The 24,279-nt window shown below is 38.0% G+C and overlaps 1 protein-coding gene across 7 annotated transcripts in view; it reads left to right on the forward strand.

Annotated features, from left to right (window-relative positions):
- LOC104639538 (thymocyte selection-associated high mobility group box protein TOX) overlaps positions 1 to 24,279 on the forward strand; it is a 314,557-nt gene that overhangs the window by 121,226 nt on the left and 169,052 nt on the right. For all 7 annotated transcript variants that reach the window (XR_012833817.1, XM_075744040.1, XM_075744037.1 and 4 more), the window contains exon 3: positions 6,356 to 6,598. Coding sequence is in view for 6 of the 7 variants with exons in the window: in XM_075744040.1 (XP_075600155.1) it covers positions 6,356 to 6,598 (243 nt within the window). In the remaining variant the exon portion in view is untranslated. The remainder of the gene's footprint in view (positions 1 to 6,355; positions 6,599 to 24,279) is intronic.

The following is a 24,279-nucleotide window of genomic DNA, read 5'->3' on the forward strand; positions in this document are numbered from 1 at the left end:
TCTTGTAATCTTTTATAATATTTGTGCTTCTACTTACTGTCATCTTTAAAATGTATTTGAATTTAAAGCCTTCATTGAAAACACATTTCCCAGCAAACTGCTATAGTATATGTATAAAATTAATGTAATTAACGCAAAGACTCTCAAGAGTGGAATCTTAAAAAAAAAAATCTACCTTTTTACATAATTCTGTTAACTTTAAAATTGTGATTGTTTTAAATCAATAATATCATTGTCAGCACATTCTCCTTCTTGAAAATGGAATTCATCTGGTACTGGAAAATTAATGTTTTGCTTGAGGCTTTGCCCTTTACCTAATGTAAATTAGAGAAATTGATTAACACAATGGAAAAAAGTTATACCTTCCCCTGTAATATATTTTTGATAGCTGTTGCTTGATGAATTAGTATATTGTGTGGTTTTAAATGAATATGATTTATTGCTGTTGTCTACCATATGAAGAAACACAAAAAAATTGTTTGCAGGATCATTGACTTGAACATATCAATGGCACTGTTGGACAATTCTTGCTGAGTGTTAAGATGATTTATGTAACAGACCGAAGGTTTCCACAGTAATGCATTATAGTCTCAAGCTATCAAGCCTTGTTCATGCAGAGACAAAAGAAGCTGAAAAACACTTGCTTCTGAAGGTCCTCTGTTTAGAAATTAGAGATAAGGTTGATCCTATTAAAACTCCCAGAAATATCTGCTGTCAAATACATTATCCTAACTTTAAAATGTGCATAAGGTACGTTGCTCTTTTTCCTCTTCTAATGAGCTCATTGTTTTTACATTACTCTCGATTCATAAGTATTTCAGTTATGTAACAATGTGTTCAATAATAGAAGAGGAGAGAGCCTGAAGCATCTATCTTTTAAAACTGGCATCTTTCCACAGTTCAGATGCAGAAGCCTTCGTGCAAATGAAAAATTAAGACACGCTCTACATAGTTGGCAGTACCATTCATTTCATTTACATTAAATATCTATAGGCAAATTCCCAATTTTTAAGGAACTGTTGCTAATACCAGATTCTGTTGAGTATATGCATGGTGACTGACGCAACCACTGAGCACACGAATTAGACTTAATTTAATGTATATTGTCTTCCGTGCTATCATATAGTAACGGTTTTGCTCTTTCCAGAGGGATTTATACTGGATATTTGAATGCTTGCTGCCTCTTGTGGTCAGTCTCTTTAAGGTATCTCCTTTGGTTTACCTTCTCTGAGTGCTTTTTAAAGTTCTATTAAAATTATTTTGAAACATAAGTAAGTTTTGCTGGCCAACATGCAGTCATCACTATAGAGTACTTTACTTAACCAAAGGGGCTTTATTTTTATTTCCTTCTTTCTCCTTACTCCCTTTTCCTCAGTTCTTATGCAGCAGCTTGTGCAAGCATTTCCCTTATTTTTCTGAAAACAATGAGTATCTGGGTTCCTCGAAAATAAATACTAGAATTTTTTCTGTGTTATTAGCACAGCAGGATGCTTAACCCTAATTTGAGTTACGGGTTGCTAAAGTAAAGAACTGACCTTTGACATACACCTCCCACACAGTTTTGCCGCCCTTCCATAGCTTGTTGCTAGATTTGGCCAGGCTAAGTGGCATAAAAGATAAATTGAAGGGGACCAACAAGGTCATTGTTCAGGAACAAAAGCTTAGACTTGGGTTGGACAGTGAATCAGGGTTAAGTGTTCATATCATTTTATCCTGGCAAGCTTTTCTTGTAAAATTATAGGCTAAGGTGGCATAGATAATGAGGTCTCCTGATCTCAGAGTGGGCATCTCAAAGATGAGCTGCTTTATGAAGTTTCCATCATTTGAGGCAGAAACGTCACAAATATTTAACCAGAAACATGGAATATTGTCCTTTAGATTTGGGAAGACATCCTTGATTCAAACAGCTTTTTCATAGTTTCATGTCTAAATGGCCCGTATTGCTCAGTTCTGAGGTTCCCACTGTGTAGCTCCCATCTGAAATATACTGAAATCTGCTTATAATAAATACAGGTGTAATGAAAATCCTTTTTATAATAAAGTGAAATTAAAGCCTGTGTCTGTTCATTGCTATGCTGCAAGTTTAGTGGTGTTACTTTGCAGAGGGCTTTCTCTCTGGAATGTCATAAAGGTCCAGGAAGTTCCCCTAAACTGAAGAGCTGATAAACACCTCATCCACTCCCACAGTCATGAGATGAAAGCGAAACCACTGGCAAAGTTCCTAGCAGCTCTGTGGTAAAGTAAATAAAGCATTTACTGCTACTCTTTTTTGATTCAAAAGTGAAAAGGCGAGCTTGCTAGTATTTCTGTGACCAGTGGAATGAAAAGGAGCTGTTCTGTGTCTTTCTGAATAGAGAAAGTCCTGCTGATTGTAAAGCCAGCTATGAACGAAAAAACCCTTAGAGGGTTAGGGAAAGGACCCTAACTTTTCTTCCTATCCCCAAGAAAAACCTAACAGAGCTGAAGCTACAGGCCACCATTTATTATTAATACATATGAGCTGTCCTTATGAATTGTAATTGAATACAGGGAATGAAGCCTTCCCTAATGCTTTTGATGGTAGATAACTGCTTTCATTAGAAATTCCAGACAAATGGCTTGGGTTGGAAGAAGAGATGCTCTAAGACTTGGGAGAGGATGATAACTGGCCTGGGAGTGGGAGTTCTTGCTGCAGGGAAAACCTCAGACCTGGCCTTGTGCTGAAGTTCTCTTAAATGTCTTTTTGTGGAAGAAAGTAACAATACAATGTTCCAGGAGAGCCCATTGCCAGCACTGAATCAGTTGCATCAAGGGGACTCCAGATGATTCCTCAAGAAGGCTTTCCCAGTGGCAAGGGGAGAGGTGACAGGAAAGTAGGAGTGGGTGTTTGAAGCTTGTAGCTTCTATTGGCAGGACAAGCATATGTCCTGTCCCTCAATCCTTCCCTCCAGGTGCAGTTGCAACAGCCTTGTTTCTGGGATATGCTGAGTTTGCTGCATATATATATATATATATATATGACTTTTGGTTTCTGATATGCCAGTGTGCCAAGTCATTACAAGCATCTGAACCATGCCGCTGGACGAGACAAACTGGAGTACTGTCACATCACTGTTGAAGTAACTTCCCTGAAGAAGTTGTGCCTGTATGTGTTACATACACACAAACTAAGTATGGAAATACCAAACTGGCAGAAAATGTTAGGTGAACAGGGTGCTCTGCAGATGCTTTCAAATATCTGTCCATACCATTAGCATATGGCTTGGATTCTGCTAGCTTTATTGAAGTAGTAAAATAGTTTATGTCTTAAATTAAAAAAAAGACAAAAAGAAAAGAAAAAACATTATAGGAAGTACTAGTGCTTGAATTACATGTTGTTTTGGTGTGTTATTATTGCCTTTGCTACATTACTATTACTTTAAGACACTTATTTAAGTGTATCAGACAGTGATGTGGCATCAAATACACTCTAACTTGTTCGCAAGCAATAACCATGGTGTGATTATTTTTTTTAAATAATCAGAGAGCATCTGTCTATTTAAAATGCTTAGCCCATATAATAACATTATTATGTAGTTACACATGATGCAACTTGGGTTGTGGAGTTTTATGCCTCTAGTGTTTTACTTCCTTTTCAATAAGTGAAGCTAATATCCTAATGGCAGTTCAATTGCTTCTACCATGTTTGAAGTGTTGCTAATTAAAGACACAATTGAAACATAACAAATCAAAGTCTAACTGAAGTAAAACCTGGATTATCCACATATGGCATGTAAAAAGGGTGTACAAATAAGCAGATTTGCTGACTACCTCCAATATTAATGGTGTAGGCACACCCAGCCTGTCAATATTTGGTTTAGAAATATTTGTTTTTAGTAGCGAATGTGAGTTGAAAACCCTTCTTCTTCTTAAAGAAGTGGTGAGAGAATACTGTAGACTCTTGTCCTAGTCTTGCTTAAGGAAAGTAGGAGGGCAGATCTCTCTTCCTCCTCTAGAAGGTGTTGAGACATCTTGGTTCAGCAAAGATGCAGCACAAGGTATTTTCACTGTGGGATCGTGAGAGAGAAAACAGATGTTAACACTTCTTTGTGCCTGCAAAATGATGGGAGAGAAAACTCTTTTGAGGCCATCAGTCTTTTGGAACAGTAGAAAAGACAGTGTTGAACACAAAATGTCCTCTTTTCACAGCTCATGAATCCCTCCTGTTAGCTGTAGGTTACATGGATCTAAGTTCAGCAGGATTACAGTAGCCAGATCTAAGTATACTTGTGTGGGATAGTGCTGGTCCAGAAGAGCGTTATGGGTGTTGTCCTTTCCTTCATTTCTGTTCCTCACCGCTTTGTTATTGTGGTATTAGACCTTAAGCTCACTTTAGGTACCTTTCTTTTCATCACCAATTTAATAGAATAGTAATTAGCAAATACTATTTACAGTCTCCATAATACTTTTATTTGGTTTTGCACAGTTTATACATTGTGGTTGAGTAAATATGACGTATTCTCTTTGCCATGTGTAAGTCTCCTCTCCATTTAGTGAGGGTCTGTTTTTGCTGTATTTCCTCCCTTGGAGATGTCTCCACTGATGGCTACATCGTGGCTTCTAAAAGCAGGGGCAAATACGACTTAACAAATGGCAGTAGAGTCACACCAGCTTCCCATTAAGGAGAGGGCAGGGGCAAGGGGAGAGCAAACTCCTGTGCCAGAGGAGTGAAACACAGCTGGAAAGCACAGGCAGAATCAAAGTCCTCACACATAAGGATGGTGATGTCACTACCAAACCTTTTCTTCTCCCTGTTCTGTTGTTATTCTTTGGGACTTTACTGTGGCCTTTGCAATCTAGCCTTCCTGTTCTGTTTCATACGAAGATATTTGGTAACAGAGGTGTAAACTTTGCTGGGAAATAAGCAAAGCAACCAAAACCATGGCAATGTGCACTACAGCAGGTTCTTCTGTGTTCAGCAGCTCATTGAAAATATGTAACAATATTGTTGGTCTGATTTAAATTTCTATATCCATGGTCCTACAGAGGAGAGTAACCTCAGGCATTGGGAGGACAGTACTACTATGATGACTAATGAAAACCCCCTTTGTTTATAATTGGGCATTGATTCTTCCCTTGTCCTTCTGCATGAATTCATACACCATACTGTCCTCCATTTGCAAACTCATGTTGGGGAAAGCATTTTCTTCTAACAGCTGCTCTTTGAAATTGTGCCCTCATTTTCGTCTTTCCTGAAGATACTTTGCAGGAGCAGAATGTATTTAAATCCTTACATTTCCAGATTTAACAAAAGCTGCACTCAGAGCAGGGCTGCGTTGCTGCGGTGGGGCAGGAAGGGTGGAAGTAGTCTCTGTGCTATAAACCTTGTGACTGTGGGCGTGGGATGTGCAAAAGACTGATCGCTTGCAAAGGAGATGAGAACTGTGTTCTCAGAAAAGCAGGGCAGGCTTTCAGGCTGAACCACTCGAACTGATCCCTTTAACTCTTGATTTGGATCATGTATCTAACCCTGCTCACCTTTCTCCTTTAAGAACTATAAGCATACACAACCCTATCCCCCAAATGAGCCTACCTGCTGTACGAAGAACGTAGATAAATAATAGCAATTATCCACCTTGGTGCATTACTCTGACTTTGCCTGTGGCTTTTCCTTGGATCAGATTGAGTTGGATGACTGAATGGCAGCAGACAACAAAAGACTAAACAGTTGCTCTGTGGAGTAACTCATTTAGATGAATGACAAAATGTATGTATCGTTGAGTTTGTAGATTAAAAAAGGAAAAATCAGTGTTTCTGAGACACCATAAATGTATTTTTATAAACACTAAGTATATTCATACAAATTATGTACTATTTATGTATTTATTTGTTTTTCTTTGTAGCAGAACAAATGCGTGGTTCTCCTGTAAGCCTAAAAGCGGAATCTTTCTTCTTTACTATATAATTCTTGATCTGAGTAGCAGGGAGTCTTATGAACCATTTTGAGCCAATGTTAATTTTATAAATTGCATTTCCTTTTCCACAATTCCCATGAAAAAGGTATTCAGCTAGATGAACACTCTTGGAAAATTTTAATAGGACCCTTGAATTCTGTTTGAATTCAGCTTCTTTAAAAAAAAAATCTCTTTCTAATGGAAGCTATGAAAGTATCAGAGATTCTTATGCCTTAGAGGCAATTTTTCTTCCATACATAATGGTGAAACTCCACTGTTATAATATATGGGTGTTTAAAATATTCTCTTTGTTAAATTGAAGCTACTGCTTAGAAGTATGTGAGTTGGGCCCTTTTTGTTTGTGTTGTGTGACTTTTATTATTATTATTGACCAGTATTCGCATGATTTTCATAGCACTTTCTGTTTGCTTTTTATTTTCCAGTCTTTTCCTGGCCCAAGTCTCGAAAGTGAAGATTTTAACATACCTCCTATAACTCCTCCGTCATTGCCTGACCACTCCCTGGTGCACTTGAATGAGATAGAGTCTGGGTACCACTCTCTGTGTCATCCCATGAACCACAATGGCCTCCTTCCATTCCACCCACAAAACATGGATCTACCTGAAATTACAGTTTCCAACATGCTTGGCCAAGATGGGACACTGCTTTCCAATTCCCTCTCTGTGGTAAGCATTTTTAATCTTTCCCTTCTGTTCTGCTTTAAGTTGTAAAATCATGGAAATACAGACCTTTTTGAAATCCTCCGAGGGGCCAACTCCTGCACCACTCAAGTTGTGGAGCAAGCCAGCCTGACTCTGGGTTTTGCATCGCACTCCCTATGTCAAATCCTCTCCCCACCAAAGGAAGTGGGGGTTTTACAGCTGATTTCTTCAAAGCCAGGATGTTACCCGCCACCTCGAGTAGAATTACTCCTGCTTTACACAGATGTAAATAATGACAAAAGGAGGCTCAAGGCTTTGACTTCCTCTGGAGCAGGATTTGGATCCAGATGGCCGTTGTTCTGTGTTTGCCTGACGAGGCTCTTTCCATTCTCATTTGCATGTGCTGAGAGATGTACAAAAATTTAATATCTCCTTTCTTGTTTACCGCACGTTTGGAAAACAGCAAATGTTATTTCTGATTCTAGGCCAAATCTTATAGCCTTTTTACAGTTCCCAGTCCTTAGCCAGCCAGAATCCAATTGAAATGACTGGACGATTTGCTTATAAAGTCTGTCAGATAGTCATTATGGTCGTAATCTTGGGAAGCCTGATATTATAAATCACTTCTTTGAATGTTAAATTGCTTGCAACAACTGCAGAGCTGCTTTACATGTTACATTTTCAAGTGGGCTCTACAAATAATTAGTATACTTCTTGCATAGAAGCTCCATACAAGATTATTTAACATCGGCGTACAATTCTAAGCCAAAGAGTTAAAAATCCCATGGAAGAGGATAGGGCTTGGCATTGTGTGGAGCTCACTGGAATTCAGGCACTCTGCTAGATGGGTTGCCCAGGAACTGCAGATCCAGACAGCCGAAATTAAGAGATTCCTCGAGATCCAAGGGTCTGGGCTTCTCACCAAAGGATCAGAGGGTTAGGGCCCTGTGTCCCAGCTGGGAGGCTCTGCGCTTAGGGACTGAGGCTGTTGAGGCTTCCAGCTTGCTAGATTGCTAGCTCCCCATCACATTACCTAAAAAAAAACAAACCAAAAAACAGGCCTGGGAGCCTGGGAGCTGAGGCAGCATATGGAGGTTTGGGGGCTGAGGCTCAGCTCCCCACCAGCCCCTCAGGCTAACAGGCCCAGAGCCAGGGGCTGGGGGGCTGTGGTGGCCAGAAAACAGTTAATTTACAACAAAAATCTGCCTTGTCACAGTATTTCATTGCACCTTAATTAAAATAAAGCTGTCTTGATTTTGAGGATCTCTGCATTCCCTCTGAGGATATCCCACAAGCTGTACTGCGGAGGGGCTAGTCTTGGCTTCTTATGTGCTGCTTAGTTGTTATTGATTTACTACGATGTTGCAAGCTTTGTGTTTGAGGTCAGAATTTGACCCCAGGGTTATGTTCAATAATGGGAGGAATGGGGGAGAGGCAGGTTTTCATAGAGAAATATAAATATACTTTGTGGAAATGTTTTGAATTTTGCTTGCATTTCTACAAAGCTGATGGCATGCATTAAAGAGCATGAGCTAAATCTTGTGTGGGGTCCCAAGAATCAGAACTGTGAAAGAACTTGAAAAAGTAAGAGAAAAGCTTGGCACTCCAGTCAAGACAAGCAGTATTTCACTGAGTTGACCTCTTTTGAGCCATGGCTATGGATCAAAACTATGCATTCTTTTAAGCTCTGATGTTCCACATTAAACACTTGCAACAAGCTCTGAACAAAGGGCCTTGAGAGTTTGTAGATCATCACAGTGAATTATTGCACTGAGGGCAAATACAAAAAGGCTGAATAATATAACTAGGCAATTTTGCTATTGGGACTTAGTGAAGATCAGAAAAAATGAAAATCAGACTTCAAGAAAATATGTGCTAAATTTTAACAGTCATTTCTGAGGATACGTTCAATAAATAAAGCATGATCCTTGAAGCATCATGGGCTAATTCAACTGCTATCCCTAACTTGCATGCCCTTTGCACGCAACAGGGCCTCTTAACGAGCAATAGTTTTAACTCAAGCTGGTCGTCTGTAAAGGGGATTAAGCTACATCTCACGTTAGTACAACTGGTAGGATGTTAACACCACAGGTTTGTGCAGTTCAAACACTGTTTGGTAGTATGGTTCCTCTGATTTGAATTTGATAACTTGAGAGGAAATAACTTGAGGGAGATAATTTAAGTTAATTCTTCAGTGAATTCAGTGACTTCTTCAGTGAATGGAATGGCTCCATTGTCCTTTTGGCTTTCTATTGATGAAGAAAGACAGAGGATTTTGTAGAGTTAGCATTCTTTACTTAGCTTTGAAGCTCTTCTTTATAATCCAGAACCTTTTACATTTTTTTCTTCAGTATGACTCTTTTCTCTCGCTATTACTGGTCTCTAAGTTTCCATTTTACTGTCTCATCAAACTCTGATCCATTTAACAAGTACTTGCCTAAATCACTTTTATATTGCCTCACATAGGAAATAATGTATAAGTTTCTCCAATCTATCTAAACCCTTGGTGCTATATAATTTCTGGTATATCAACTACCGCTTAGTGTATTTGGAAACCATGTATCTCACTTCATTTTTCAGGGCACTAATGAGTATTTTTAGAAAAATTATTCTTAGAAATGAATCTATTGGCTGTTCTCTATCCCTAATTAATTTCACATCTTCAGCAAATTTTACTTATATTGGGATAAATTCAGCTGCAGTGCAATGGGCCTCTGATTGAATTTGATATTTTCTTAATTATTTTTTTTTTTTACTTTCAACATCCTTCCTTTTAACCAGTTTTTAACCCATGTTGGTATTTTAGCAATAATGCTTTCCTTTTTGTCTGTGTTAGAACTAGTGAGTGGTTTCCAGTAGGTGTTTTTATAGACAAAGCATTAATTAACGCTATCCAAGTGAAAGAAAGGAAACACAGTGAGCTCAGAAACAAAGGAGAAAATAGTTTATATGCTGATTGTAGCATTTTTCTTTCATCTCAACTACCAGGTGTTTTCAGATGATGATTTCTGTGATTTTGGATGGATTGAAAATTGAGGATGTACCCCTCCTAAAAACCCATCAAAACTTCCCCCCCCCCCCCCCCCCGCCCCCGTTAGAAGTCCTGGTTTCATACTGTGCAGCACTCCCTCAAAGCTGCAGATGAAATCCCTTTGAGTAAGGATTGCAGGATTTGCCCGAAGCTCTGTAAGAATTCTCCTCTGTGGAAGTGCTTAAACACACACAATAAGAGCCCACTACTAGCTCAGTGAATTCCTATTAGGGATCAGCTTCTTACAGATTTTTTACACTGTAGGAATTCTTTCTGAAAAATTTTACAATGCTGGGAGATGAAAATTTCCCGTTGCCATTTACTGTGTCTGATACTTACATTTAGAATTAGCCGCCTTTGAAGTTTTTTTGATTGATTGGACTTCCTATTGCACCCCCACTACCTAAAAAAAAAAAAAAAAAACCCACTGAAATTTTCTCTTTCTCATTATTCTGCTGCCAGTTCATATATTGGCTTCTACGTTTGTGTACTTCTGTTTTCTGCTTAGGTGACATACAGGCACATACACACACGCACACTAATTTATACCGTGCTGTCACATACAGATTTCTTTAGATGCTCATTATATCTGGATATTGGGGGTACAGAAGTCTACAGAATTTGTGCAGGATGTGACACACAGTGGTGTGGACACATGGTCCAGCCCCAGCATGGTGGGCCACAGGTGGGAGCTCTCTAAAGTCCTCCTTCACAATGGACATGACTTCTCTTCCTGCTTCTTAAATGGATTCAATTAGATATAGATAGAGCTGTTTAATGAAGATGTACTGATGGGTCTGTAGGCGTGTTTGTTTCTCTGTGATGGAAGAGGCATCCCTTCCTGATTTACTACAGCTGAGGTAGCCCTGTGTAGGTTTGGTTCATTTCCAGTTGGGACTTGACCTGCAAGCACTTCTCTGCATGAATTTTCCTGACATATTCCAAAGACCACAAGAAATACCCCTCTAACATTTGCAAATAAATCCATTTATATACCATCCCTATGAGAATGTGCGTTTATCTGTAAAAATGCTTTTTGGATGTGTTCTATAAAATGAGTTTTACTGTGTGTTCATTTTATCCACAAAATTATAGACATTTCAGCTTCTTTAGTATGTCCTAGAGATGATTGCTTTTTTCCCCAAGAAAACAGGGTTAAAAATCACACTGCTGGTTTTACATAGAGGAAAAAACCCCTATTTTTGGAATGCTTTCATTTATAATCTTGTGCTGATCTTTTTGAAAATGTGGCTTATGATGGTATACTATGGAAAATTTACAAGAAAGAAATAAAAGAGATTTCAGTTTCTTGGAATGCTCCAAATTTCTGGGTTTGAAGTTTAAAGTGGAAAAGATGTTAAAAGGCAATAAAATCATGCGATTTATTTCCCAAATGCTCTACTTGTGCTGGCAACAAAAGCCAGCATAATGTATATACTTAGGTTTATTGTCATTTTTAGTATACAGCTAAGGCACACTTTGAATTCAAAGGCTACTGTACAACTGTTTTGACAACCACCACATCAGTAGGTAATGTGCAGGACATATGAAACTGAAGCAAAAATGTTTCTTTAGGTCTATAGGGAGTGCAGTACATCAATGAATTCAAATATATTAAAGCAGCATGAATTTCTAATATGTTGCTCTTATGGAAAGACCACTGGCATATTGAATAATGCTGCTTTCAAAGCAGAGCAGAAGATGTGATTACAGACAATTTCATTGCTGTTTTTAAAATAAATATTTTCAAAATCTTGAGGTATTTTATTTCATGTAATGCGTAAAATATGTAACAGTGGACTAGAGGTAAAGATCTTCTAGGACACCGAAGAGTAGATGATGTCAGCTATAATTATTCAGATGTGGAATAATAGAAGCATTAGTTTAAAATAAAATGCATGTCACAAAGGCCCATGTCCTTATATAAAAAAAAGCAATAAAAAGCGCTTTTTTTTTTTGCACACTTTGACAGAAGAATAAAGGCAATGAATAATTATTTAACATTATGCCCCAATTCATCAAAGCCTGAACAATTACATTATACTTTTTCATGAATTATATTTTTTAGATATGCAGCCCATGAGAGACTAATATCTTAAACAAAATGTGGCACTGTATAACAGGGAAGAAAGCAGACAGCTACTTTTTTTTTTCATTTTTCATCTCAGGTAGAATGAAGCTAGCATTTCTTATTAACAGTACAGTGGCTAATAAATCCAATACAGGAGACTGTTGTTGTTGTAGCTGAGATGTATTTAAGAGATTTTTTTTTACCAGTTTCATACATATTCGTTTAAATTCAGTATTCATGACTCATCTTGAGGCTGACCTATACAGTTGATTTTTTTTGGCACCTTTAAGTGTTAGTGCAAACTACTGAGTCAAACAGAAATTTTTTATTTCTGATGAACAAGATGAATAACTTTCATAACAAAACAAAATATTTGCCCCTTCTAACCGAAGTGTTGAGATTTGAATCATGCTTGGATACTTTTTTCTAGCTTGTATTGCATGCCAGTGGTAGAAGATACTTTTAGTCTCTGGTGAATACTTCACATTTGTGCCTCATTACCAGGCTCTGGTCTTCAGTTTACATCAAAATTTACTGTTATGCTACACAGACCTGCTGCTACCCCAAATTTTATTGCAGTGAGTTATTGCCATCAGAACCACCAAATCATAAAGCTAAGGTCACGGAACATCTTGTGTTAAAGTTGTGGGGGTTTGGTGGGGTTTTTTTCTTATTCTTTGTATTCTTGCAGGATACTTTTCCTTTCCTTTCCTTTTTTTTTTAATAAAAAAAAAGGCCATATTTTACAAGCTGGATTTTCTCACTGAAATAAGCCTTGTATGGCAAAAGGTTACAATAGTTAGTGTATGTTTTGTCAAACAGCCTAACCATAGGGATACACAGCCAAATCTTCAGCTGATGTCAGTCAGCATAACTTTATTGTCTTCAGTAGAATTATGATGGTTTATTCCATCAAGGGCTCTGGGACATCATGTTTATCTTTCCTTACTTCTGATGTCTGCTCCACTCTTTTGTCATCAGAAAGACAACAGAAAGGATATGTAGAGGAGCTGATTAAGATGTAACTTGATCAAAGTTTTGTAAATACCTGCATATTGCATGTCTGCTAGTAGAAGGCTCTTCACCATGCTACAAAAAAACCCCAAACTTTAAAACATCTGGTCTCTAGAAATTACAGCTATATAAAATCAGACTGGAAACAAAGCATTCATTTTAACAGTGATAGAGATTTAGCATTTAGACAATGTACTACAGGAGGTGGTTGGTTCTGTATCTGAACCAACCAAGATGGGGCATCTCTCAAAGAGATGTGCTCTATCTGGACTGGTCTCATGAACCCCTCACTACAGTGGGGGGACCAGAACCTTCCCGTGGGTCACATCATCCCTCGGGGGCTCTCGGCAGTAAACGTTAGTCCACGTGTACATGGTAAGGGGAACATCGCTGGTAGCACCTCTACAGGTTTTCCTTCTCAAGAGAAAATAGCAGAGTGGGAGAAAGCACCCTGTGGGAGGGGGCTATGGATGGACCCCACCTTCTTGAGGTCAGCTAGGACTAGAAGTGCTGTGAAAATATTTGTGGCTAGTGTTTTTCATGAACTTAGCTTTTTTTCCTGGTCTTAAACTCTCTGGTAAAGCTATACTTTCTATCTGTAAATACTAAGAAGTTACCTTAAAGATGGAGCAAGTAAATATTTGCTCATTACTGTATGAAAACATTTGTACACAAATGACAGAACTCTTTTAAATTTTTAAAATTGCCATTGAAGCTGTTGATTTACTGTCAATTGGGAAGTACAGCATTCTGCTTATTTGAATGTGGTTGTTGAGACTCCATGTGGCTCACATATTTCACAAATTCAGTAGGAAAACAACTTCAGTATAATTTCAAGAAGGAATAACAAGGTGGCATATTTTATTTTTGAAAACAGCCTTCTGTAGAAAATGCTTTGGTGAACTTTTTTTCACGACGGTTACCCATTGTCTGATAGGAATTTATTTGCTACATAAAAAAGTAAGAAAAGAAAATGTGTAGCAGTATTAATTATTGTTTCTTAGACTTTAAATAGATAGGCACAGGCTAAGACATGATGAATGTGGCGCAGAGAGAAAGCCTGCAGTTGCGGGTGGTAGATTATACAACACCTCACATGTGAAGTACTCACAGGAGTGATTAATGCATAAGCAGCAACATAGCTGTAAGTGTCAAACAAAACAGATAATAGAGTATGCAAATAGAGAAAACATAACTCTCAGAAAATGTCAGAAATTCAGGGTTTTCAGCAGCAGAGATTGTTGACTTTAATCTGCTGCTTTTAACATCATGTGTAGTTGTCGAGAACAGCAAGATAATGAAACGTTTCTGAAGACTCAGTCTTTGGCGAAAAAAATCTTCGTGATCTTAAGGCCTGTAGAGGGAATAGAAGTGAAATGTCTGTCTCAAAAACTGTGAAGATGGTTTTGTGAAGACAAAAAGGAAGGAGAAGACCACAGTGCAGATAAAAGGGAGACTTTTGTGCATCAGGTGGAGTAGCCTCTCCTTCCACCTGTTTCATTATTTAAATGCATGTATTTGCATTCCTTGAAACTTGGAAAGCGGTTGAGAAGACTGCACACCCTTGATGTATTTGTACTGCATTCATCACCTCATCCCACCTTGTTCAGGGAGTAAAAAGATATGTTGTGTGGACAAAACCAGTCCCACTATGGCGTGCTCTGCTTTAACTCAAGCTGCCATTTGCATGCGAGAAGTTCAGATGTGCTGCATGACTCTGCTGAAGGCTGGGACACCAGGAACCCAGAGCTTCATGACAGCGTCACCTGCTAGAATGCAGTGTGCATTCTCCTCATCTAGTCTTGCCTATGTAGAGTCATAGATTTTTAGCGAAATTTTTAATTCACTTTGGGAGTAAAAACACATTCTTGGTTTTCTTGATTTTTCTGAATTGAAGGAATTTTAAAGGTCCAATTAATAGTCTCACAGGCTTTTTATCTGTATTAATGGTTTTACAGAGCTCTATGTATCATTTCAGTTTTTCACTGACTTTTTGCTGCAGGAAGTATATTACTGAAGGAAGAAAAAAATTCTACTTGGCAGTGTTTTGAGATTTGGAGAAATAATCATTAGGAAAAAAAAATAACTAATTTCTTATTTATCCTTTGTTCTTGTTCTTTCTCAAGGCAATTAAGAAATGCTTAAAGTGTAAGGATGCCTACTCCTCCCCTGGTCCTTTCAATAACATAAAGATTAATTTTAGATTGATGTCTGCCTCTCTGTTTTTTCCTCCTGTCATTTATACAAAGTCTATACAGACACACTATGTAAAAGCCCTTTCTCAGGTTGGGGTTCCCTGGGGACAGTGTATAAACCCTGAACCTCCACTGCTGGTGTAAAGCTGTCCTTCAGCCACATGTATGCAACTTAGCATCTCTGTAGCCTCACTCACGCCTTTCAACTGCATTTATGGCATGTTGTACATGCTGCTGCCTCTATATTTGGACAATAAACATGAAAATTAGTGTTCTTAATTCATTGACTGCATCTCATGGATGGATACAGTTGCAAAAAAGGACTCTAAGTATGTAGTGGCAGCAAGAATCATTATGGAGAGAGGAACACCTCTAAGGCATGCTTGTGCATATCTTACGGTCACAAAACCCACAAAAATGAACCCTTTCCACCTGAATTCTGGTGAACAAAGGCATTAGAGTTTACCTTACATATTGTCAGTGTGTACCCAACATTCCTATTTGAAGCAGCCTGCGGGGAAGGAAAAGAGACAAAGGAGATGTTGCAGGTAGTGACGTGGCACTCCATGTGCCTACCTTGACCTGGAGATGATGCAGACTGCAGTGCTCAGGGTACATACATACATATACATATGTCCATGGATACACATATATACATATATATGAACATATACATATATACGTATGTAAGTACGCATGACGCTGTTAATCACTGAAGCCCTCTGCTGGAAAGGGAATGTAAAAGACAGGATGTAGCATCCGCAACATCCCCCTTCTCCCCAAAATGGGGATCCACGTTGTACGTTAAACAGGGACCGAAACTAGAGCCAAAGTATTGAAGTAGATGCAACAGATTTAATCAACGTACTCTATGTAGTTGCATCATAGACATTTTTTACCAAATCCCTGGGTTATGAGTGAGGTTGCAGTGCCTGACAGTTAGTAACTTTAGATAATAGGTACCTTTGCTCTCTGAGTTAATAAAGGAAGTAGCCTAGCTGCTAAGGTGGGACATGGCATACCTAAAGGATGACAAGAGCTACTTCATATCCCATCTTTGAAATTCCACTTCCTGACAGTGGTGATATTGGGATACAGGTGCCTTCCCTTCATCCTGACAAAAGTTATAATAACTAAAAAAATGGTTGAAATTGGATGTTCTGGTCCTTTAGCAAAAAAGCCCTGTGCATGGAGGATTTACAGGATCAGGCCCTTGATGAAATGCAACACTTTTTCTTATTCAGAAATGGGACTTCCTTCTAATACATTTTAAGATTCCCTTCATTCACACATAAAGAATTTCAGAGATTAACTCAGTAACTAAGCTTCAGTTTCCTACACATGCCCTAATACTCAAGTGTGGGATCTCAGTGTAATGAATTTTATTACACTCCCTTTTCTTATGAAGGAGCATAAAAAGTGTTTAGTGCAATAGGCTTAGTGCTGATCTGGATATTAAGTGCAGCTTAAGTTGCCTGACAGAAAGTATACAGTGTAAAATAACCCCTGGCAAAACTTTTGAAAGTTATTTTTTCTAGAAAAAAATAAGCCGCAGCATTTGAAAAATAACGCTAGCGGCACTCTGTTCCTCTGCAGCACCTTTCTTGTGTCTTGAAGTGTTTTGTAGTCACTAATTAGATAAGAAGTTAATGTACTAATAACAGTACAAATAGGTATTTGCAATATCAGTCCCTCATCTCTGTCAAATACTATATTGTAGAATAGACAGACATTTATTTTATTAAAAACCCAATAAAATGTAATTCACAATATACAAATGCAGATGAGTCCCAAGTTGAAAAGGGCTGAAAGAGACAGATCTTAAGGGAGGGGAAGAAGATGACTCTACATTGTGGGACCCATAATAACGAAAGCATTACCAGGAGCTGATTTCATGTCTGATGATCAGTAACACAAAGGTGGGCAGCAATGTGGTGAGAGACAACTTTCAATGTTAGAACTAGCAGAAGTCCTCAAATGTAATAAAGGCAGGAATTAACTGCCATGTGTTACACATCTAATAAAAAGCAATTATGGTGACTGCATATAATGATAACTGAGACCTTTAAGGTATCATGCAAGATACCATGGAAGAGATAGAGCAGCCTTATTTAAGAGCCACGGGAATGATGCGAGGGTTGTTTCACCTGCCTTTGCAATGCAGTCAGCTCTAGGGAGAAGTGAAGTATGTGTTTAACCACAGAGTTTGATGCTCCCCTGCCCCAGACTCCCAGTCCCGGGTCATACTGGTTGCATAGCACACACATTTCTTCTCACTTGCCATCAGCTTTCGTGAATGCAGGGAGGGGAAAACACACGAAAGGAGAGTTCTCTGCCCGGGTCCTGGCCTATGTAATTTTAATTGTGGCAGGTAACTTTGTCATTTGTGGCCTCTGCCTCTGAACTGCATTTTAGGAGCTCTGTTACTGGCTGAAAAATCTCAGTGGGGTTTTCAGAAATATTCGGGCCTGATGTTGATCCTATCCAGCTCTAGTGAGGGCTTTCCCAGAGTTTCGATAGAAACAGAGATCGCCCTATAGCAGATGCTTTCATTTGTTCATAAATTGTGAAAATGTAGATTTTAGATTATATCAGATTAAGGGTGTGGCAACAAAGGTGTTTGTCAGTAATGATCCACACTCTGCTGTCATAATTCTGAAACGGTTTTCTTTGTAACATTTGGAAAACTAGTGCAAGGTGTAACACTGAAGAGAAATAATGTCACCTAATGTGCTCTTTTGAAACGGTTTTTATTATTTTGATTATCTTATCATTAAAGACAGTATAGCAAAGCTGCACTACAGGACCCAGTTACCTGAGTAACCTGACCTCTTGGATCCTGGCTCAGCGCAGCCTTAATGTTGTGTTACTTACCAAATTACAGAAATTGGTCCAGAAGGAACCCTAAGGTCCCTCCCTTAGTCTAGTCCAAGCGGGACTTTGAAAGGTCATCTCCACGAAAGCAAGATAAGTCTATGTTTGTCATTTCTGACAGATGTATGTCTAACTTGTTTTTCAGACAATTCCTCTAATGGCAACTGCACAGACTCCTCAGGCAAACTCAGGGTACAGGTCTTCAACCTTAATAATTCTCCTACTTAACTGTATACGTTAAACCCAACAGTCAGTGTAGGTTAATGCAGACCATTTAATCTTTTTTATTTATTTTTGTTTTTAAAGTGTGCTTATATATGTATATATTTATATTTATAAAATGTTTATTTATCTAAGAATGAATGATAGCTAATAGATGTTGATAGAACAGCTAGGAAATAAATAATCAAGAGGATGTATATTAACTCAGACTGTTTTGGTTCACAGCTGACTTGACCACTTACTTAAGTAACAGTAGAAAAATAATCAGCTTTTTCCAAATCTTATTAGCATGTAATCATGATCCCGATTGTATTATCCCATAACCTACACTGAGCAAAATAACTCTTCTTGAAGGTTCAGCTATAGTGTGTTATTTTATGAAATTGTTTATGTGCATATTTTCAATATTATATTTGTTTATCATCATCCATTACTTAGAAAGTTAGGCTGAAGGAATAGATGTTTATGATACTTAAGTATTGTCACTGCAAGTAATGGGATAAAAATAAGCAACGGGTGAAGGTTGGAAAAAAAACCCTGTAATGTCATCCAAATAGTCTGCCAGGTAGTGTTAAAGCACTGGAACGTATACGTATGGGAAAATCCTGGACTGGCTGGGAGATGGGCTGGATGATTTAATAGACCTACCTTTGAGATGTAATTTCTGTAACTGGTTGATACATACGCTAGTGTTCAGACATTTGGACTCATTTCTTGTTTGTCTGGCAAATTGTTTCTTGTGAAAGGTTATAAATTACAATAAATAGACTTTGTAGAAGATGAGCTACATGATATACTTGGAAAGAGTTTCTCAGCTGATATTCAAGACATTAATGCCAAAGCAGAAAAAAAGCAATAGAGTCCTAATCCCGTGGCTTTGCTTGAGTGCAGTGCTAGGAAGGTGCACTGCCATCAATAATATTTACATTGAATAGTCTTCTATATTCTAACAATAACTTTGGATAGAAAAGATAAAATAGAGAAACAAATGTTACTTAGAAGAAGTTTTTCCTCTTGAGTTTGCAACAAAGAATTCACTGATGAAGCAGGGAGCAGGGGGGGCAAGGGAGGGAAGGGAAAAGAAGGGAAAGCAAGCATTTATAAAAATGTTGAGGTAGTTATAATTAGATCCATTTTAGAACCAAAAGTTTTATGCAGAAACTGACAGAAGGATACACAATAATTATGGTTTGCTGACAAGCTGAATAGAGTTTCCTTTTTTTATCTTATGGTTTTAGGAAACCGAACTGTAAATAAATATGCAGTTTGACAGATTGTAATTGCGATCAGCAAGGCGTCTTTTCATTTAATCAGATGGTGTTATTAAAATGGGGTTACAATTAAACATTTTATAATGTGACGTAGAACTCTATTAAAATTCTCCAGCAAACATAATTTGCATTTGATGCTTCTGCAACCCATTTCTATTTGCAGAAACATTATTGGCTGTGACCTTCCAGTGGTTAGGTCTTGGTTTGCTGTTCTCTTCCTACTTTGATAAATGATTTTAAGTATCCTCTTTCTTTACTTCATAGTGAAGCTTAAAATATTAATATTGCATTCTTATATTATTTTTGACCCTTGTCAAAACTGCAAGACATTGGCCAAAGCAGGTTTGCACCAGAGGAAATGTGGAATTATCTAAGTTTTCTTTAGAAATGGTAGATTTGATCAACATTAAGCATATATGTGATTCACAATTAAATGTTCCAAGAGAAAGTAATATGTCTTTTGAAAGATAGAAGTAGCATTCATCATATTGCTGCACCTAAGACATTATTCCAATTTAAGAAGACACAAAGCCTTGAATGTTCCCCAAGCTTTCTGTAGGTGTGATCGAATCATTCCAAGAAATGTAACAAAATGGTTTTGAGGAAGATTTTGAAGCATGACTACTGTGATCTTTTATTCCCATGTGGAAGTCCACTATTTGTTCCTGTAGTTTTCATAACCTAAGCAGGAGAATATGAACAGTCAGAAGCGGTTCAGTATTCTGCCTTCTAAGACTTTTCCAGGCTATAGCTACTCACCGGGATGACCTGCCTCTAAGCAACAGAAAATAACAAGGAGAATTATTAGGAGACAATTTTTGAGCCATTCTTCAGGTGCATGCAGATTCCACTAATGAAACTGTGCATAGCAAATGTTTGGAGCGAAGGGAATGAGTGACTTGCATCAGCAAATTACATTTACAAGAGTGAAACAGTCTTTGAAAATCAGACAGCTAAGGTACTGCTCCTTTATCTCACCCTTTTACTTTGGTGGACGATTTTGGAGGAAAGGCAACATTTTCCTTACTGGAAAATAAACAGACCATGGCTATAAAACACACATTATTGGTTTTTGTCACTAGTAGTACACAAAAGAAAGAATAAGTAGGGAAGGAGAAGAATAGAGGGGGAAAGAGAAGTCAAGTATGCTTTCTAAGAGGGGGGAAAGAAAAGTCAAGTATGCTTTCCTTTGGTGGAAAGTAGAGTTGTATGAATACTTGAGAAGAAGGAAAAATGGAAAGAAATAATTTGGTTTGACATATTTATGCATTTATTTTAACTTTGCATTATCCCTGATTCGGAACCTCTTAACTTTTTCCTACTTTTCCTGTTATTACCGTGTGTTGGTTTCCCCTTGTGCTGTTCAACAAGTACAATCATTTTAGAGTAGACTGTTGCGAAGTCTCTAACTAACTCCATCCTGCAACCCCATCAGTTTCTTCTCTTCATCTGTGTACATATATGCAACATCTTCCCCTTCTTTTTCCTCCAGATGGCTTTCCTGAGGAACAGATTTCAAAAGGTTTCTCAGAGAAAGAGGTCTTCCATCTTCATGCAATGTGATGAAAGAAGCGTATTGCCAAAATAGTTGGACATACAGCAGTCATGTAAAAAAAATAGCAGATTAGCAAAGGTAATTTTAAAACACTCCTCAACAGTTGGATAGAATAAGCAAAAGGTTTGACTTTGTCCTTCCTTTCCAACATCAAAACAGATAGGGCTGTAAGAGCTCCCTGACGGGTCCTCCCTGCACAACGCAGGACTACTGCCTATGCAAGATGAGGTTGAGATCACCAGCCTGTGGAAGGGGAGTGCTCTAAATGGTTGAGGAAGACAACTGAAAATATTGCTTGTCACTTAGCATTTCCAATGACAAGCCCAGACATGTAAAGTTAAAAGGTACATAGAAAAAAAAGTAACAAGTTTCTCTCCAAGGCTAATTGTGTTCTTTCTAAAATAAATAAAATACAAACCTGAATCTAATGTTCAAAGCAAGGAAAAACTAATTTACATCTTATCTGACTATAGCTGCTTTTTTAAGAGCACATCACCTGGTATACACAGGTGTGAAAGAGAAGATAATCAGGATCAGAAATGCAGGTTGAACCCATAAAACAAATCCATCTTAGGGTTTTGTAGTGCTATCCATCGTTGAAAGTATCTGAGCACTCTATCTTACCTTATAATGTCTTTACTATTTCTTTACAAAATACAAACTTAATTGTGAAATTGTATTCGTGCTGGTGCCCCCTTGGCTGGTAGAAGGAAGTATTTCTCACGAGGAGAAAAGACCCTAAACAACGAGGAGGGAAATGCACATAATATTCATCATTTGCATTCAGCTGAAACCTGAGGTTTTTTTCAATAATACAGAGAGAGACGCCTGATCTAGCATACATGTATCTGTCTTTGAACGTCATGTGTTTTAAAAAGATCTAAGTTGCACAGGATATATGGTTTCTTTATTGTACTTTTTGCATTTTCAATTGTGTACCATATATTCACATACCACCGTGCGTTACAATCAAACCTGTTTGATTACTTTCAATTTATGCCATAGGATTTTGTCACTCTTGCTGAAAATTTCAAGACATTTTACTCCAGACTCATTCTTTTTTTTTTTTTCCTGAGATTTATTTACTACCTTTAGAAGTAGAAAAGTCCAATTTCAATCATGTTAGAAATAGCTCATTTTAGACAAGTACGTGCTGCTCTGCTTACAAAACATATATGAGTGGAATATGCAATTACCACAACTCAGTTTCCTGCCACAGAAACATTTCAGCATTATAGCATTACAGAAATAGAATGACATGCATAATGAAAGATTTCAAGATTCACCCAAGGCATTTATTCTCTTCACCTTAATGTTCTCAGCAGTAGCAGAGTATCCATTAAAAGGTACGATGAATTATGGTTGCTTAGCAACCGCGAGGAGCTTGTAACAGCACCAAAGAATGAAATGGCTGGTTGATAAAATGAATTTTCTCTGAGCATTAGCCTGTTGAAACTGCCTTTTCTTGTGGAACATAAAGTGCATTTATTTGTCTCATGCATTTTTTATTAGAAAATTATTTGAGTTCCAGGGACTTGAATCGTTTTGCTACAGGAGATATTTGATTTTAATGTGTTGTACTAAAATAAGTAATAAAAGACATTTTCTTCAAAGTAAAGATGCCAAACAAACCTAGGTAGCTCCTTTTGAAGTTGGGAATAAAATCTTATATAAGGTATGTCATTATTCATTTCTAATTAAGAGTGACATTAGCTAGGACTTAAACTTAAAATTTACCTTTGAAAGAAAGTTTGAGACAGTTAGCCAATATGTGGTGAATAAAAGGAGAGATTTGGAATTGATCTTCATGGATTCATCATGAGTGAAACAAGCTTGCCTTCTCTCTTCCCACACGGTATGGTAGCCATGTCTTGGAGAAGGTCAGAAGTGGTTGCACATTCACACCTAGCATTCACTGTCTGCTTGTTTCTGTGCTAAAAATACATTCATCGTAGGCTTCCATCCAACAGCGAGGAGATGTTTAATTTTTCACTGACACTCTCCAGGCATTCAACAGCAGCCAGAGTTGGAGGAGCGTTTTTGGCAGAAAAGGTTTTTATTGGAAAATGCCAGAACAGTGAAACCAAAGTTGAAGTGGGGGGGAATACATCGTTTGTGATTAATCTTTTATTGGCAATATTTTCTGAGAATTGGGACTGTCTGGTCAGGACGTGAGACAAAGGGAGATCAAAAGAGAGAGAGAGAGAGACCTGCCCATCCCAGCATATCCAGAACATCCTTCTCATCTGGATGTATGAGACCAAAGTTCAGGCTTCTACACAGAATTATTTAGAACAAGAACTTAACTTTTTGTTTTTGTAGCCCATACGAATGCCCAGATGATTAATTATTATTAGTCTACAGTCTTTTAGTCTTTCCTGTGAGACTTAAGACAATGACATAATTGTTCTCACACAATTTAATAAAGATCTTCTAAAAGGCTTCAGACCTCACTTTACTGATGACAATAGTTCCATTGACTCCCACCCGAACACCTGGGTGAGAAGCGACTGTAACTCTGCTGCTTCACGGTGCATCAGTAGATCGTGATCTAGTCAGAGTGCGGAGCCCTTGGTGCAACCCGGAGTCGCTGTTGCGTTTTCAGGCAAAGCAGACGAGATCACGTGTGTGTGCAGTCTGCATGGTGAGCCTGAGTGGCAGCTAAGAGGAATGGCCAGGGGAGCCAGGGGGATGGAGAAGTCCTTCTTGGCTTAGAAGTATTTCTCAAATTCTGGACTGGGACTAGAGTAAGAAAGCAAATCTAAAAATCAGGATAAGATAAGATAGCTCGTTTTCCGGCAGGAAAGAATCAGAGTGAGACAGGCTGGTAGCATTAAAAAAGTTGAAGGGTCTTGCAGTGAGCTGTCTTGTGATGGAACATTTAGACCTGTATTTCTGTGTCCAGACTAATTCTGGTGATGCTGCAGAGAGCACTGGTATTGACTGCTATTGGTAAAGGATGGGGCTGTTGCAGTTAACATGATAGCAAACATTGGCAGCCTAACAGAAAACAGACTTTAGTTAAGTTGACAACATGGCAACTTTTTTTTACAGAGTGTTTTTTACTGCAAATTAAATGCCCTGAGAGATACATAACTAAAGACATCAATAACCTTTTTGGACTAAAATATGATTCTGCTCAAGTGAAAATGAAAGAAAACTCATATTAAGTGGTAAGATCTTGCCTCTTTTAAGTACGTGCTGATAATCAAACATTAAAAGTGAAACACTGCTCATCTTCTACAAAGGTGCAAATTAAAATTCCAGAGAGAGAGCTTGACTGATTTGTTTAACAAAGAGTTTAATACAGCAGAATCCCACTTGAACATAAAACTATTACACTCACAATAATCCTGTCTAGCTGTTGGGAGATCCAAATTAAAACTCTCACTAATATTTGCTTAAATCTCATAAATGGCACAGAATTAGAGGATATTGAAGTTGTGTATTTACTGTGATCTTACTGTCTAAT

Source organism: Balearica regulorum, chromosome 2 (genome assembly GCF_011004875.1).
Source record: "Balearica regulorum gibbericeps isolate bBalReg1 chromosome 2, bBalReg1.pri, whole genome shotgun sequence".
NCBI classification, from domain to species: domain Eukaryota; kingdom Metazoa; phylum Chordata; class Aves; order Gruiformes; family Gruidae; genus Balearica; species Balearica regulorum.